The sequence below is a fragment of the Clupea harengus genome, chromosome 25, assembly GCF_900700415.2.
Source record: "Clupea harengus chromosome 25, Ch_v2.0.2, whole genome shotgun sequence".
NCBI lineage: Eukaryota > Metazoa > Chordata > Actinopteri > Clupeiformes > Clupeidae > Clupea > Clupea harengus.
The window spans coordinates 3,071,229-3,088,728 of record NC_045176.1 but is presented as its reverse complement, the minus strand read 5'-3'; the positions used below and the strand labels follow the sequence as shown (position 1 = coordinate 3,088,728).

The 17,500-nt window shown below is 45.8% G+C and overlaps 2 protein-coding genes and 2 non-coding genes across 4 annotated transcripts in view; 3 read left to right on the top strand and 1 right to left on the bottom strand.

The window, feature by feature from the left end:
• The window catches only part of LOC105900842 (CUGBP Elav-like family member 5), a 99,919-nt gene extending 92,435 nt beyond the window's left edge, over nucleotides 1-7,484 (bottom strand). The window contains exon 1 of the mRNA XM_031563132.2: nucleotides 6,761-7,484. Coding sequence (XP_031418992.1) covers nucleotides 6,761-7,139 — 379 coding nt within the window. The 5' untranslated portion in view covers nucleotides 7,140-7,484. The remainder of the gene's footprint in view (nucleotides 1-6,760) is intronic.
• A 60-nt stretch (nucleotides 7,485-7,544) lies between these two features.
• LOC116219679 lies at nucleotides 7,545-7,651 on the top strand. Its single transcript, XR_004163284.1, has one exon. It is a non-coding gene; the product is annotated as a small nucleolar RNA U6-53/MBII-28 (small nucleolar RNA).
• Nucleotides 7,652-13,308: 5,657 nt separating this feature from the next.
• Nucleotides 13,309-17,500, top strand: part of sirt6 (sirtuin 6) — a 22,600-nt gene continuing 18,408 nt past the window's right edge. Inside the window, exons 1-2 of the mRNA XM_031562767.2 lie at nucleotides 13,309-13,658; nucleotides 15,286-15,413. Of these exons, the coding sequence (XP_031418627.2) occupies nucleotides 13,593-13,658; nucleotides 15,286-15,413 (194 nt within the window). The 5' untranslated portion in view covers nucleotides 13,309-13,592. The remainder of the gene's footprint in view (nucleotides 13,659-15,285; nucleotides 15,414-17,500) is intronic.
• On the top strand, nucleotides 15,684-15,792 carry LOC116219678. The gene has a single exon (XR_004163283.1). It is a non-coding gene; the product is annotated as a small nucleolar RNA U6-53/MBII-28 (small nucleolar RNA).

Here is a 17,500-nt window from a genome sequence, read left to right as displayed (position 1 = left end):
TGCTACTACTACTGCTCCTACTCCTGCTACTACTACTGCTAGTACTCCTGCTACTACTAAAACTAATACAAATACCACTACTAATACTAATACTCCAGTGTCAGTATTTCATTCAGTATTTCCAAGGACACTCAACGTGAATGTTGCCTTGCCTTGTCTCCATGTGTTGTCTACTGTGAAAGCCGTGCAGATTTCAGCTCAAGCCGGGGCGGAATCCAGTTCACTCATTCATAAGCTAATGATTTACATTTGCAGTTTCCAACAGCGGAGCAATTAGGTGCAGCCAGAGAAGCAGTGACTTTATACTGCGCCATCGACACTAGATTATACGATTGTGTGACTGTGCATTAATCTTAATTAATTGTTTTTAATGCATTTGATGTGCTGTAATTGCAGCTAAAGGCCTCCATAATTACACTGAATGCCGATCGAAAGCCCAGAGGAACAAGCGTGTGTGTGTATGTGTGTGTGTGTGTGTCAATAATACATCAGTCACTGGCAGGCCTTAAACACACACACACACGGACACACACACACACACACACACACACACACACACACACACACGGACACATACAGCATATCTAACTTCTCAGGTCATGGCTGAACTAACCAGTGAAATGCAATCACATAACTCACAAGCTTGAGTTTTAAAGCCAAGAAAGTGAGACTATGTGTACATTTCCAACCTAACAGAAACCAAACACTAATCCCACGCCCGTCAGGACCCTCAGGGCATTATCTACAGAACATCCCTGATCTTTCACAGTCAGGCCAATCAGAGCTGGTCTGCTCCGAGGCTAGTCCAATCAGAGCTGGTCTGTTCAGAGGCTAGTCCAATCAGAGCTGGCCTGTTCAGAGGCTAGTCCAATCAGAGCTGGTCTGTTCAGAGGCTAGTCCAATCAGAGCTGGTCTGTTCAAAGGCTAGTCCAATCAGAGCTGGCCTGTTCAGAGGCTAGTCCAATCAGAGCTGGTCTGTTCAGAGGCTAGTCCAATCAGAGCTGGTCTGTTCAGAGGCTAGTCCAATCAGAGCTGGTCTGTTCAGAGGCTAGTCCAATCAGAGCTGGCCTGTTCAGAGGCTAGTCCAATCAGAGCTGGTCTGTTCAGAGGCTAGTCCAATCAGAGCTGGTCTGTTCAGAGGCTAGTCCAATCAGAGCTGGCCTGTTCAGAGGCTAGTCCAATCAGAGCTGGTCTGTTCAGAGGCTAGTCCAATCAGAGCTGGTCTGTTCAGAGGCTAGTCCAATCAGAGCTGGCCTGTTCAGAGGCTAGTCCAATCAGAGCTGGTCTGTTCAGAGGCTAGTCCAATCAGAGCTGGTCTGTTCAGAGGCTCTCACAGAGGAGGCTGGGTGCAGATTGCTCTCTACATCTCCTTCATCCTCACATCACAGCAGTGTTATCCCTACACTTTAGCCCCCTCTCACTTCATCCCCCAAATCATAAAGCTTACACAAAAAAGCAGAGGGCAAGGTGTGTGTGTGTGTGTGTTTGTGTGTGTGTGTGCATGTGTGTGTGTGTTTGTGTGTGTGTGTGTGTTGTGTGTGCGTGCGTGTGTGTGCGTGTGTGTGCGTGTGTGTGTGTGTGTGTGTGTGTGTGTGTGTGGGCGGGCGGTGGAGACTAGGATTTAAAGCCATAAAATGATTAAAATCTGCTGCATCGTGATAAATCCATTTTCACCCCTAAAAAATAAATCTGTTTGCCAGAGTGCAAAGCCCACACACAACCACCCATCGACTTTAACAGCCCAAATCCCTCCCCACTACCTCACGTCCACAATGCATGTCCATCAACATCACCACGGCACATTACATTCAATTAAATTACTCTCTTTGCAGTTATCCTGTGTGTGTGTGTGTGTGTGTGTGTGTGTGTGTGTGTGTGTGTGTGTGTAATCCAGGTGGACAGCTGTTCAGATTGGTGCCTTATCAGGACTGGACATGGTCCATATGCAACCCAGGCCTGGGCCAGTTACCCCCCACAGCCTTGATCCAGGAGGATGAGTCTGCTTCCTGACTTACAAGGCCAGACCAGTGTTCATCCTGACTTACAAGGCCAGACCAGAGGATCCGTCTGCATCCTGACTTACAAGGCCAGACCAGAGGATGAGTCTGCATCCTGACTTACAAGGCCAGACCAGAGGATCCGTCTGCATCCTGACTTACAAGGCCAGACCAGAGGATCCGTCTGCATCCTGACTTACAAGGCCAGACCGAGGATGAGTCTGCATCCTGACTTACAAGGCCAAACCAGAGGATCCGTCTGCATCCTGACTTACAAGGCCAAACCAGAGGATCCGTCTGCATCCTGACTTACAAGGCCAGACCAGTCTGCATCCTGACTTACAATGACGTCATTGACGTCATGGACACACCTTGAACTGTCCATGGTGTTGATGGTCACACTGCTAGTTACAACATGAGGACTTACACACACTGTACTACAGGCCTCAGGGTTAACACTGCCTTACACAAGGACGGCCTACACACACTCTACTACAAACCTCTGGGTTAACCATGCCTTACACAAGGACGGGCCACACACACTCTACTACAAACCTCTGGGTTAACCATGCCTTACACAAGGACGGCCTACACACACTCTACTACAGGCCACTGGGTTAACCATGCCATACACAAGGACGGCCTACACACACTCTACTACAGGCCACTGGGTTAGCACTGACCAAGAGAGGCCAAAGACAATAGTTGAGCTTGGGCTGGATCAGAACTGGATCAGAACTGGATCAGAGCTGGATCAGAACCGGATCAGAACCGGATCAGAACTGGATCAGAACTGGATCAGAACTGGATCAGAGCTGGATCAGAACCGGACCAGACCAAAGAGGTGGCCAAGATGGCCAGCTCAGGGCCGGACCTTAGCCAGCTCAGGGCCGTATCAGAGCTGGGTCTTAAACAGCTCAGGGCCGTATCAGAGCTGGGTCTTAAACAGCTCAGGGCCGTATCAAAGCTGGGTCTTAAACCGCTCAGGGCCGTATCAGAGCTGGGTCTTAAACAGCTCAGGGCCGTATCAGGGCTGTGTCTTAGCCAGGGCCGTATCAGAGCTGGGTCTTAAGCAGCTCAGGGCCGTATCAGGGCCTGGGAGGTTGCGCTGGCAAAGAGGTCGTTGTTTATGTCTTGTTCTAGTTTAATTCATAATTCATGGCAGCATGCATGTTATTAGCGAAAAGAGTGAACATGAAGTGAATGAAATATTAAAGCCCGGCTCCAAAGGTCAGACAGCTGTAATTGCAATGGCCCATAAAATGTGAATACATTTGCATAAATTACTGCAGAATAATAACAGTGCTTGTTTTGGGTCGGTTCACTCTCCAGAGACGGCGTGTGTGTGTGTGTGTGTGTGTGTGTGTGTGTGTGTGGTTTTGTGTGTCTGTGTCTGTGGAAGGCATGACTTTGTGTGCATACGTGTGCATGTGTGTGTGTGTGTGTGTGTGTGTGTGTGTGTGTGTGTGTGTGTGTGTGTGTGTGTGTGTGTGTGATGAAGCATGCTTCTTTGAACACACATGATCTATAATTCCACTAAGGCTTCCACTGGACACTAAGGCTCTCTCCATGACTCCATCTCCATGGGCCTGCCGGGCTAAAGGCCACTGCCCAAAGATCCACTCACATCCAGAGAGAAGCTAAATGCTACTGCCCAAAGATCCACTCCCATCCAGAGAGAAGCTAAAGGCTACTGCCCAAAGATCCACTCACATCCAGAGAGAAGCTAAAGGCTACTGCCCAAAGATCCACTCACATCCAGAGAGAAGCTAAATGCTACTGCCCAAAGATCCACTCACATCCCCAGAGAAGCTAAAGGCTACTGCCCAAAGATACACTCACATCCAGAGAGAAGCTAAAGGCTACTGCCTAAAGGTCCACTCCCCAGACCATCCCACACAAATGTCCATGGGAAACAGACAACCACAGGGTGAGAGAGAACAAAACACACCAGCAGAGAGCAGCCCAGCCAGACACTGATGGGGCCTCAGTCCTGTAGATAGCAGAGACACTGATGGGGCCTCAGTCAGTCCTGTAGATAGCAGAGACACTGATGGGGCCCCAGTCCTGTAGATAGCAGAGACACTGATGGGGCCTCAGTCCTGTAGATAGCAGAGACACTGATGGAGTCTCAGTCAGTCCTGTAGATAGCAGAGACACTGATGGGGCCTCACTCCTGTAGATAGCAGAGACACTGATGGGGTCTCAGTCCTGTAGATAGCAGATAGCAGAGACACTGATTGGGTCTCACTCCTGTAGATAGCATATACACTGATGGGGTCTCACTCCTGTAGATAGCAGAGACACTGATGGGGCCTCAGTCCTGTAGATAGCAGATACACTGATGGGGCCTCAGTCAGTCCTGTAGATAGCAGATACACTGATTGGGTCTCACTCCTGTAGATAGCAGAGACACTGATGGGGCCTCAGGCCTGTAGATAGCAGATACACTGATGGGGCCTCAGTCCTGTAGATAGCAGATACACTGATGGGGCCACACTCCTGTAGATTGCAGAGATACTGATGGGGTCTCACTCCTGTAGATAGCAGAGACACTGATGGGGCCACACTCCTGTAGATAGCAGAGACACTGATGGGGTCTCAGTCAGTCCTGTAGATAGCAGATACACTGATGGGGCCTCAGTCCTGTAGATAGCAGAGACACTGATGGGGCCACACTCCTGTAGATAGCAGAGACACTGATGGGGCATTACTCCTATAGATAGCAGATACACTGATGGGGGCACCCGTGGGGTTTAGCGAGGACACCACTGGCCATGTTCCCATGTACCCATACTCCCACACTCCCACACTCCCACACTCCCATGTTCCCATGTACCCATGCCTGAGGCAGCAGGATTGAGCCTAGTCTTCCCTCTAGGCCTGGAAATCCAATGATTTATGCAGAGATAGATCCACAACAAGACCCAGTGCTTTAACTCTCTCTATCTCCCCTAGACATTTCCTTCTATTCACACATAAAGTGTTCTGTCTCTCTCTCTCTCTCTCTCTCTCTCTCTCTCTCTCTCTCCCTCTCTCTCACACACACAGGCACTCTTAGCTTATGTAAATACATGTATTCACCTCTGTATAGTGTAAATACATGTTTAACACTCTTGTACAAATTAAGCATCCATAAATGCCTGCCAATCCACCCACTCTTCATGTAACACACACACACAAGCAAATAGGAATGAACAAACACACATGCGTGCGCACACACACACACACACACACACACTGGGCACCTATGTGTAATCCCTGCAAAATGTGAGGGTAGATTTGTGTGAGTGGGGGTGGGCGTGTGCGTGTGCGCTCATGCTGGCCTTGCACACGTGTGTGAAGCATCGTAGCTAGAAACCCCCCTTGCTTGCTCCCTCTGTGTGTGTGTGGTCTACTCACACATTATGTAACCGGCAGAACCATTTATGATCTGTAAATGTCACATAACGCGGCCGCGTATGAATCGCTTGCTCAGAAAGATGATGATGTTAGTGGCCTCCATAAAGGAATTGTAAGCGTCGATGCGCTCACTGGAGACAGCGCATCAGCGGAAGATTTAATAGACATTAACGCGCGTCAACTCATATTTTTAATTCATTCTCTCCAACAACACAGAGACACTATGATGATATTAACACTGCCACGTATCGATCACTGCACGCATACAAATACTGGGACCATGACATGTCATCCTGTCATCACCGGATTTGGCCCTGATGTGCCCCATATCGCCCCGTAGCTGGCACGGATCACGGGCTATATGAGATGTCGTCCCTTCTCAACCAGTGTGTGTCTGTATTCCCATATGTGCTCGCTCCACAACGATAGTGAAATAGCGGACGGGGACGCGTGAAACGGCCCGGAGCTGCTCCCAAAGAAGCCTGGCATTATGTTGTTGTGATGTTGTTAATGTGTTACATGAGGTTAGGTCTACATGTACATCTTGTTTACGTTATGCTAATACGAAATCACCACCACCACCACCATCATCATCATGATCACCACCAACAACATTATTATTATTTGAGGAGGAAAATCATATGTTCCGCTTTTTCCGACAATAATGCCAGCCACTCCTTCCCAAAACAGCCACGGCGGGACGGAGGGAAGACACACAGTAAACGAATGAGATGCCACACGGGGTGGGATGGGGGAGAGGGGGGTCCTAAACATGCATCATCGCTGCCCTACTTCCAGGGGCGCACAATTGCTACGGCGGAGCAAACACACAAGGAGGAAGGAACAGCCAGATCCCCCTTGGTGACAGCGGTGTTTACGGGGTAGATACCACAGCATTGGGCACACTATTCTCCTGCATTCAAATAAACAGTGAATATTTAAAAGAAAAGGTCAATAATTGCACACGGTTGTGTGAGTGTGCGTGTGTGTGTGAAAGAGAGTACACACACGCGTTTGAAGAAGCCCACCGGCTAGTTGTGACATCAAGTGTGGCCAACTATTGTTCGGGAGTGGTACAGGCTCAAGCGGGAATCCTGGTATGGGTTAGTGTGTGTGGGAACGGATCGTCAACCCTAATTATGCTCGCTTCAAGGAGATGAACAAGGAGAGCAACAGCCCGTTTGGCATGCCTTCTCCCGCCGGCTGTAGCTACCTTCCCGCGCAGCGGCAGTCACGACTAAACACATCTAGACATCATTCCAGGCTTTAGTGGATTAGCAACACGCTTTTACGCAAACCCCCCCCCCAAAAAAAACTACACAATTCGTCAGAATAGACAGGTATGTTGGCCCACACATTACCTTTGTGCATGCCAGTGTAGCGGTCTTTCAACACTGTCAATTCGTGAATTTTCCCAAACTGCTCGAAAAGAGGCTTAAGATCTTTCTCCTCCAGGTTCCGCGGTATTTGTCCAATAAACAGCTTAATGGCATCCTGGTCTTTCATGGTGCCGTTGTCGGGGTGGTGTATGGATATAGGTTCCGAGCCGCTCATGGGATTGGCAAACGGGATCTGCGCGTGCTGGTGCTGGTGCTGGTGAGGGAGGAGAGGGGCGGGAGGCTGGGTCGGTGCCGCCTCGGGTCCGCTGAAACGGAGGCTCGTGCAGTGGGGTGGATGGGGAGGCTGCTGTGGCTGCTGCTGCTGCTGCCTTGGCGCTTCAGTCTGGGTGAATCTGGCCATTCTAAAAGCAGAGCGCGCCGCAGCCGGGGTAATGACAACAACGTGTAGGCTACACACACACAAGACGCACACACGCACACACACACTGAGGGATCGGGCACTCAGCTGGAAACCCGGGCGAGCTCACTTTCTATTCGACACATGTCACGCTCGTATAGCATACCTGATGGGGGGTGGGATAAGGGGGCGGAGGCGGGCGAGAAAAAGAGCGGCTCAGTCACGACTCGTGTCTGTGAATCATGTCTATGACTCGCGTGACGCCTGCTGGTGATGCGTGAATATTGCACTGCAGAATAAAAGGCACCTAGCGGCAGATATTCGTACTCGTTGTGGTGGCTCAGTTCGTAAGGCGTTGCGCTTAGTACACACGTGTTCGTAGGTTCGATTCCCGTTCGGGTTGTGGGCGTCCGCTGATGAGACTGCCATGCTAATACCGATGCAACAGGAGGACTCTGTCTCCCTGTGTGCATATGAGTTCAGTTGAACTTCTCAGACTGAGACCTCTGAGGACTCACCCACACACCCAAAGCCTATTCAACTCAGATCCCTCTCTCTTGAGGACAAACATACCCTGAGGATCCCTAGTGCCTACTCAACTCAGGTCCCTCTCTCTTGAGGACACACCCTGAGCCTACCCTACCCTACCCTAGGCCTACTTAACTCAGATCCCTCACTCTTGCTCCTCTGTCTCCATTCAGCTAAGTTGGTGGAACAAACATTTCACCACACAGCTTAGCTACCTGAATATCATCAATGATGATCAAATTCAAGTGGGTATCTAGTTGTGATTGTGTGGAAAGTAGTGTCCAAAGAAAGTAGTGCCCAAAGAAAGTAGTGCCCAGAGTTAATCTCAATACAAGTGTTTAATGTCAATGGTCAGTTTATTTCTTTTTCAGTTTTGTTTGTTTTTTTCAATGCCAAACTTAAATTCTCTGTTTTGGCTCCATAAAGTAAGCCCAAAATTAAAAATCCGATTCACTAGGATCATCAAATAACTCCTTACAAGACCCTTTAAGATGCTCTGTTCTTTCTAGCAGAATGAAAGACTGAACAATGCCATATTTCAATATTCTGCTAGCAAGAACAGCTGGAAGGGTCTTGTAAGTGGTTCTTTATTGATCCTAGTAAATCAGATGTTTAATTGTGTTTAATTGTAGGTCCGGCCAAACCCAAGTTTAGAGATGGATCTGGATCTATGCAAATGTGTAATGTCTGCAAATGTATGTATGTAATGTATGTATGTATGTATGTATGTATGTATGTATATAATGTACTTCTTGTTCCTCTCATCAAACTCCTCCCTTTCTACGCCAAAACAGAGACAGTAAATTAACATTGAAAAGTACTGACATTGACAAAGAATAGATGGTCATTGAAGCCACATCAGAATAAACATCAGAAGAAGCATGAAAACATCTCTTTAGTGCCCAAATTTAAAATTGTATTTACATGTAATTTCAGATATTCGTACTCGTTGTGGGACACTGGCTTAGTGCCCCTCAACCCCTTCCCCTCCCAGTTTCACACTTTCTGTATAAAGTTCTGTATATGGTTTCTGATATATTTTATTATATTTTTATATATATATATATTATGCTATAGTTGTTGTTGTTGAATTTGTTATTGCAAATAAAAGTTTGTTTACAACAAAGATTTATATTTTTCCTTTGTTCTTTTGTGCTTTGTGAATAGAAGGATGTATTAACTGGAACACAAATATTTTGTGAAACAATTAAAGTACCTCACACATAACTGTACATGAACTTGCATTGAAATATTCTATGTAGATTTATAAATATCTCACTAATATAAGGTAAATTAAAAGTAATATGCAAACAAATTGTGATTTCCAGTAATACAATTTTACTTTGCAGTAAATAATGCACACCTAAATTTCTGCTAACGGTGCGACTCAAACCGGGAACTTTGGGGTCCACTCTTCTCTCATAAATGCATATATGTATTGAAATATTCAATGTAGAATTATCCATATCTCACTAATATAAGGTTAATAAAAGATAATATGCAAACAAATTGTGATTTCCAATAATGAAAATGAGCTTTGCATGAAATAATGCAATCCCCAATTTCTGCCAACGGTGGGACTCAAACCTGAAACCTCTGCCCTCATAGTAATGCATATAAAAACAGAAGTTTAATGTTTTAAAAATAATTTATGATGTACATCAACATTAAAAAACTTTAGTCATGGAGGATTAGGCCATACAAAATCCCTTCCTTCTTTCTTTCTCTCCTTTTCCCTTTTTTCTCTCTTTTTTCCTCTCTTTTCTTCTTCCCCCCTTCTTCCCCCCTTTTTCCTTTCTTCCCCCCCTCATGGTGGGCGAGTGTGCCCCAGCTTTCACATCACAGGAGTCACTGCTGGACCAGTTAGAGACCACAACCAGAGAAGGGGCTGTAGAACACTACAGGCTCTGTGAAACAGAGGCCTTAAACGAAACAGAAATGGGAATGAAAGAAATGAAAATGACTGGTTGAAAAGGATAGAGGGCCTCCTGATGCAAAAAGATAGAGAAGAAAACGAGAGAGAAAGGCGGGAGAGAGAAGGAATATTGGCCCCAGTGCGGGAGATACAGGTCTGCTGTGGGGTCATTCAGATGTGGCTGGGTTGAACTCGTGCCTCCCAATCCTCCAGAAAAGGGGCAGTGGTTTGGAAAGAGCTGAAAATGACCACCACAGCCTGGAAAAGCGGGACACAGAGAGACAGAGAAAATTGATCCAAACACAGCTGGACAAGCACTTGGGCTGAAAGACACTTTGATAAAGGGTTGGTGAAGTCAGTAAGACCTATGGAGTTTAAACTTAAAGCCTGAGCCTAAGTTGCCTTTCCAGAAGCAGTACCCTATTTCTCCAGCAGCAGCAGCAGAGGGAATCAGAAGTACAGTAGAAGGAGCAGGCATGTGTTTTAGAAAAAGTGCCATATGCATGATGAATAGAGAAAGAGAGAGAGAGAGAGAGAGAGAGAGAGAGAGAGAGAGAGAGAGAGAATCAGCTTTGGCAATAGTGTTAAAAAAACATTCTTTGAATTGAATTGAATTGAGAGACAGAGAGAGAATGAGAGCAAAATGCTTTGTTTTATATAGTGGAGTTGAAAGTAGTAAAAGTAAGTAGATGGAATAAGGCATGTAGAAAAGGAGATGTTAGAATGATCAATGGATAGAGAGGAAGACATAAACATGGCATGGAAGGGAAATAAGAAAGATGGATACATAGAAAGATGGAGAGCAAAACAGCGTAGTATGGAAGGATGTGTCTTCCTGGTCAGTATTCCTGGTTCTAAAGCTGAGTAGAGAGGGACAGAGAGAAGGCAGCCTTGGAGCCTTGGAGCAGGCATCAGTGAAGCACAGAGAGAAGGGGGGCCTTGGAGCAGGCATCAGTGAAGCACAGTTGGAGCAGGCATCAGTGAAGCACAGTTGGAGCAGCATCAGTGAAGCACAGTTGGAGCAGCATCAGTGAAGCACAGTTGGAGCAGCATCAGTGAAGCACAGTTGGAGCAGGCATCAGTGAAGCACAGTTGGAGCAGGCATCAGTGAAGCACAGTTGGAGCAGCATCAGTGAAGCACAGTTGGAGCAGCATCAGTGAAGCACAGTTGGAGCAGCATCAGTGAAGCACAGTTGGAGCAGCATCAGTGAAGCACAGTTGGAGCAGCATCAGTGAAGCACAGTTGGAGCAGCATCAGTGAAGCACAGTTGGAGCAGCATCAGTGAAGCACAGTTGGAGCATCGGTGAAGCACAGTTGGAGCATCGGTGAAGCACAGTTGCAAGCCACTTTGATGACCCTATTATTATGTCACATAGCCCAATGTAAGTCTATTTGAAAAAATGTATTTGTTTTCCCTATAAAACGGTATAATGTTCAGAAAATGAAAATACATACTTGAAGTGTCCTTTATAAGACCAACGTGACAAAGTTTGAATGAAGTCACAGTCCGGCCTGGTACTCGCCCTCCCTAGTCAGTGACCTGGCATGTCTGTGTGCTCTGTGCCAGGTTTTCCCTCTGCCCTGTCTCCTGACAAGCAAGGCATCCAATCACTGGTGCCTGCTTCACCACACCTGACTCCACTCTCCTCGTCAGCCACAGCTTTTAAACCGCACCAGGACTGACAGTCACCGCCAGATTATCACGTCAGTTTCTAGATTCCTGTGTTTGCTGTTCTGGACTTTTGCGTAGCATTCAGGAAACCTTTGCTCTGTCTTGCCTATCTGTTGCCAACCTTTTTCTGTTTAGTCACGTGAGTCAAGCCAAGTCCCTTTGTACTGCTTCCTGTATTCTCTCTGTCTACCTGTGTACCGATCTCTCTGCCTGTTTTTGGACCTTGGATTTTGCCTGAACCTTGCCTGTACATCTGCTGTGATTTTTGGATATTTTTGAGTTCCCTTTTGACTCTTCTGTTGCCAACTGGGTGTCCGACCTCACTGTTTTGTCTTTATACTCATAATAAAAGAACACCTAAATCGTCCATCTGTTCCAGAGTCTGATTCTGAGTTTGCCACCTTTATGGGGCCTCACCGGCCCTGACAGTTCAAGCTGAATTAATTGCAGGAATTGGTCAAAACAGAAGTAAAGAAGTGAACCATGCAGGGTCCAGATATTACTTTACGGTCAAAGTTCGTCATCAATGATATAATTACAATATTGTGAAAAAACTAAATGAGTTAAACGGGGGGCAAAACGAGGCCATGATAAGGTGTGGAGATGCCAGAGTGGCCACATGGCTTAAACTCTTAGGCCTGTTTCTGCCCCCACTCTGACTGTGGTCTCTGTAATGTGACTCTAAAGTGCACAGGACTCAATGTGTCTCTGATCTCCAGCTGAAACGGCACCTTCTGCCCTCAAGAGGGAGGAGACAGATTCCTCTCCATCTCTGTCAACCACACCACTGTCTCCTGTAACCACAGCAACCATGTTAGCTGGAGGCAGACCACCATTGATCTTAAAGTTTTACACAGGTAACACTCTACACTCTACACTCTCCAGCGTGTTTGGTGTGGTGTGGTGTGGTGTGGTTTTGTGTGTGTGTGTGTGTGTACGTATTGTAATTACCTAATCACCTCATTTCACACAGCCATACAGTGCTCATGTTACGAAGCCAAAACAGGGAAACTAACTAAATAGATGTTCATTTTGGTCCCTGTGTCATTTCAGATGGTTTGGCGCCCCCTGCTGGTCATATTTCTTCTGATAAATCATTAGATTTTACATTTCTCCTTTCTTTCGAACACACTGTATATACTATGTCTATCACCAGCGACCAGTCTGTTGTGTAGAGAGGAAAATATCTCTTTAACTGGGGGACAGTGAACAATCAGAAACTGGCAAAAGGTTTTATAAATCAAAAGATTCTGTTTTGCATTGGAAATAGAAACGATTTACTATACAGATACAGAGAAATATCAGTTGGAATATAAAATATCACATTCCAATGATGAGGTGATTGCGTGTTTGTTGATGTTCCTGCAGTTCTCTAGAGAAACCTGAATTACTACTTTACAATAGTAATTAGCCTACATAACAGTAATACATGAATTTGTTTTATTTCATTTTCAGTTTTTTTCCTCTCCCAAAGTAAGTTTGTTTACACTAAACCGCCTGACTCCTACCACTACCCCTAGAGCTGTAGCCTACTGTATTTGTATTTAACTTGTATTTTACAGCATCTGCAATGGACTGAACTGAATAACCTATATTTTGAATTTCAAATCATCAAATATCTTCAACATACATAGGTCTATGGTATGGATAATTAGGCCAAGGTTATTTGAAACCTTAGCTAGATTAAAAATACACGTGACACCATTACAAGATAAGCAAAGGCACTTTTCCATGTATGTTCATCGGTGTTTATGTGAGGATATTCACATGCCTCACCCAGCGATCTCTGACCAATCAAATGAGAGTTGGTACATGTCAAGAACTGTTGTAGCAACAGTTTACATAAATGAGCAGTGATTGGCTGTTGAATCATATAGAACTGTGAATCTTAGTTAGGGTTTGAGATAAGGTTTATTCACTTCAAGTGCTTCATGTATCAGCTAGTTGAATAGCTTGAACAATGTGCCAGGTGAATTCAACAGGCGGGTAAAAAATTGAATTACCCATAATCCCCTTCGCTTCACGTTTGGCACAGATTGTGTTGTGTATTTATCAGCTAGGGATCCACTGTACACATTATGTGTGATATATTTAGCTAAACAGGTGGTACATGATACTGTTTTTATGTATTTGTCATTATGATGTGTCTGGGCTCTGTTTTGTGTTTTTGCGCTCTCCGCTAAAAACGTCAGACTTTGACGTCACTCCGGAGGACCAACAAAGCTTCAGCGGAAGAGATCCCGGTTAAATTTGGACAGCGTGTATTTGTTGCTGTTCTCTGTCGATATTGTAAAGTAGTTTCTACTGATTATTTGCAGAATCGCGGTGCAGGTGTCCGCCATGTCTGTGAATTACGCTGCAGGGCTTTCCCCTTACGCCAATAAAGGCGTTTGTGGCATCCCAGAGGTAGGCTGCAGTTGATTCATTCACTTTACTTAGCTAGTCAGCTAGCTTCTTGATCAGGCCTGTGCATCCATTCATGGGCGATCAGCAGTGCGTTAGCAACGTTGTCGCAACCAAAGTTTCCTTGTTAGCATGCTAACAGGTTTTAAGATGAAACTTAAGGTGCCTAATTGCCCTCTTGTTTCTAATGTGTTATTTACACGAAATAAGTATCTAAGTAGCTAGTTAGCGAGGAAACATAATGCTTGATCTAACATAAGATGCTGCTCGAAGGCAGAACAAAGCAACTAGATTATTTTGGAAGTTTTCGTTGGCACAAGGAAGCAGGGGCGGAGATCCCATTTCATTGTAGGGGGGGACAATACATGGTCAAATTTCAGAGTGTAATTCCGGGGGGGGGACATGAAAAAATTGCTTTTACGAGAGCTAGCATAAACTGCTAAATACCGAATTATCTTATCACATTTACAAACAGAGATTCGAAGTCATTTTAGAATGATCTAAACAGCATTAAATGTACTAACACGAAATATCTATTCACAGACAAATAATGTCCAAAGTTCAAGAGAACTTGATGCTCAAAATAAGTTATAAAACAGCACAACAGGGAATCGAACTGGCAACCTTTCGATTACAATACGACTTCTCTACGTCCTACGCCACTGTCACTCCATATTACTATATCACCATAGTTCATGGACCAAAGAAAAAGATGACATTAATTTAACTTCAGATAATTGAACAAATCTGGAGAGGCACTGAGATGTAGACCTACATTTATTAACTAGCATGAACCTGCCCTGACAGAACATTGTCCTAGACTTAGCTAGCTATCTTAACTGTGTTAATTACCGGCATGCGTGTGTTATCGGCAAACGTTCACGTTGTCATGCCAATCCATGAATAAGCTTATGTATACTTGTTTATATCGATTGGAACTTCGTAAATGGAGTTTAGAAAAAAAACTTCTTCTTTACATGTTCTTACTGCGTTCGAGAATGAGGTAAATCTCTTTACATATCGTGTATCATAGCGGCAGCGACAGGGGACAGAGGAGGAAACAGTCTGACAATCTGACCGTGTAGGCTACTGGGCTGATTAACTGAAACACGGAGCTGCCGGTAGCCCTGCCCGTTGGAAACAACATGTGAACCAAACCACTTTGAGGAATAGGGGGAACATGATTTTTCAACACTTAAAAACATTTTTTTTTTACGTCTATAATTAACACCGCTTGTGTCGTCGTATTTTTATTAAAAAAAAAAAATCAAATTTTTTTTTTTTTTTTTAGTTTTCAATGATTGTTGGGGGGGACAACTTTATGGTAGGGGGGGACACGTCCCCCCCGTCCCCCCCGGGATCTCCGCCTATGCAAGGAAGTAATAGTAAACGATAGGATTAAACCATACTTTCTGGTTGATCTAAACAGTAATTAACCAGTCGTTGTACTAAGATCTTAGTAATGTTGTACTAAGAATGAACCAAACGATGGTGACTAACATTGTTGTTCTGACGGATTGAACACTGACGTTGTTGTGGCATGAGTAATCTGCTAACGCACAGTACATCTGAGATGTAGAAAGCAGGCCAACCCCCTAAATCGTCAGCATGTTCCCCGTTGACTGTGCAGGTGTTCGACGGCCCCGAGGAGCTCCGGAGTAAAGTGGCGAAACTGGCTCAGCTCGTGCGGGACGCACAATACCTGGTGGTGCACACGGGCGCAGGCATCAGCACGTCTGCGGGCATCCCCGACTTCAGGTAACCCGCCAGCACCACTCACCTGACCACACACTCACTTGTCCACACACTCACTTGTCCACACACTCACTTGTCCACACACTCACCTGACCACACACTCACCTGTGTACGGGGCAGTTCTGTCACCACCGCTAATAGACCGGTGAATAGCTCGCGTGTAGTGTAGTAATAGTGACAGTGACCCTGCGAGCAGTCAGATCTTGCGTAGTGGAGGAGTGTGTGTGAGTTGTGTTCCGTGTGTCAGTTGTGTTCCGTGTGACAGTTGTGTGTGTCCAGTGATGAGCCTGCCATGCTAATACCGATACATCAGGCAGACAGTGTGTCTCTCTGGGTGTACATGAGTTCAACTCAACTTCTTGCACACAGTGCTCTGAGGACACACACAATACACACACACACACACAATACACACACACACACACACACACACACACACACACACACACAGAATGTCTTGACAAAAAGAAAAACGAAGGAGAAACATGTAAAAACAGTGTGTGTGTGTGTGTGTGTGTGTGTGTGACTAAATGTCCAGGCTCAACAGCCTTCTACTTCAGTGGACCTGTGTCCTGTAGCTGAAGTGGGTTGTTTTGGATTGTTTGTCCAAATTCACACTAGCACGTCTTAGACTTAGGCCAGACTAGTCAAATACTAATTCATTGGGTGATTGTATTTCTGAAGAAACAATGTACGTATATGCAAACATGACAGATCAAGCATCTTCGCTGTAGTGCATTGATTGCAGTGGCTGGAATTAGGCACTAGAGGGAGGTAGAGTTCTGTGTGTAGCACCCGCCTCAGGAGTAGCTCGGAGGCTTTCAGCAGTGTTTCCCCCTCTGTTCATTTCACTGGGTCCACAGGACTGAGAGTGAGAGCGAGACCATGCATTAACTCCCTCTGCGGCTCACGGCTCACTCTTTTTCTCAATAAGGCTGTTCGTACAAACTCATCTTCTGTGTCTCACTCGTTAAGACTGTTCGTACAAACTCATTTTCTGTTTCTCTCTCTCACTCACACTTCCTCCGTCTCTCTCTCTCTCTCTCTTTTTCTCACTCACACCTGCTCCCTCTCTCTCTGCCTCTCTCTACCTCTCTCTCTCCCTCGCTCTCTTTCTCTCACTCACACTTGGTCCCTCTCTTTCTCTCACTCACACTTGCTCTCTCTCTCTCCCTCTCTCTCACTCACACTTGCTCTCTCTCTCTCTCTCTCTCTCTCTCTCTCTCACACACTTGCTCCCTCTCTCTGTATATAGGCGTGTGAGAGAGAGCATGTGTGAGTACATTTACACCCTGACACCCATGTCACACCAATGTCATGTCAGACAGACACACAGACACACACAGTGAGCGAGTGAGAGAGTAGAAGAGATGGAGAGAGAGAGAGAGAGAGAGTAGAAGAGATGGGGAGAGAGAGAGTAGATGAGATGGGGAGAGAGAGAGAGAGAGTAGAAGAGATGGAGTGAGAGAGAGAGAGTAGATGAGATGGGGAGAGAGAGAGAGAGTAGAAGAGATGGGGAGAGAGAGAGAGTAGAAGAGATGGAGTGAGTGAGAGAGAGAGAGAGAGAGTAGAAGAGATGGAGTGAGAGAGAGAGAGAGTAGAAGAGATGGACTGAGAGAGAGAGAGTAGAAGAGATGGGGAGAGAGAGAGAGAGTAGAAGAGATGGAGTGAGAGAGTAGAAGAGATGGAGTGAGAGAGAGAGTAGAAGAGATGGAGTGAGAGAGTAGAAGAGATGGGGAGAGAGAGAGAGAGAGAGAGAGTAGAAGAGATGGGGAGAGTGAGAGAGTAGAAGAGATGGAGTGAGAGAGAGAGTAGAAGAGATGGAGTGAGAGAGTAGAAGAGATGGGGAGAGAGAGAGAGAGTAGAAGAGATGGAGTGAGAGAGAGAGAGAGAGAGAGAGAGAGAGAGATAAGAGATTAGAGATTAGAGCCCATGTGTGCACAGGTTGTTTTTCTTCCAGCTCACCTGGGGCCGTGATTCTGTTGGGATTCAGCACACCACCCGTCACCCTGTGTGTGTGTGTGTGTGTGTGTGTGTGTGTGTGTGTGTGTGTGTGTAGGCTCGTCGTGACTGAATTGATATTAGTATGC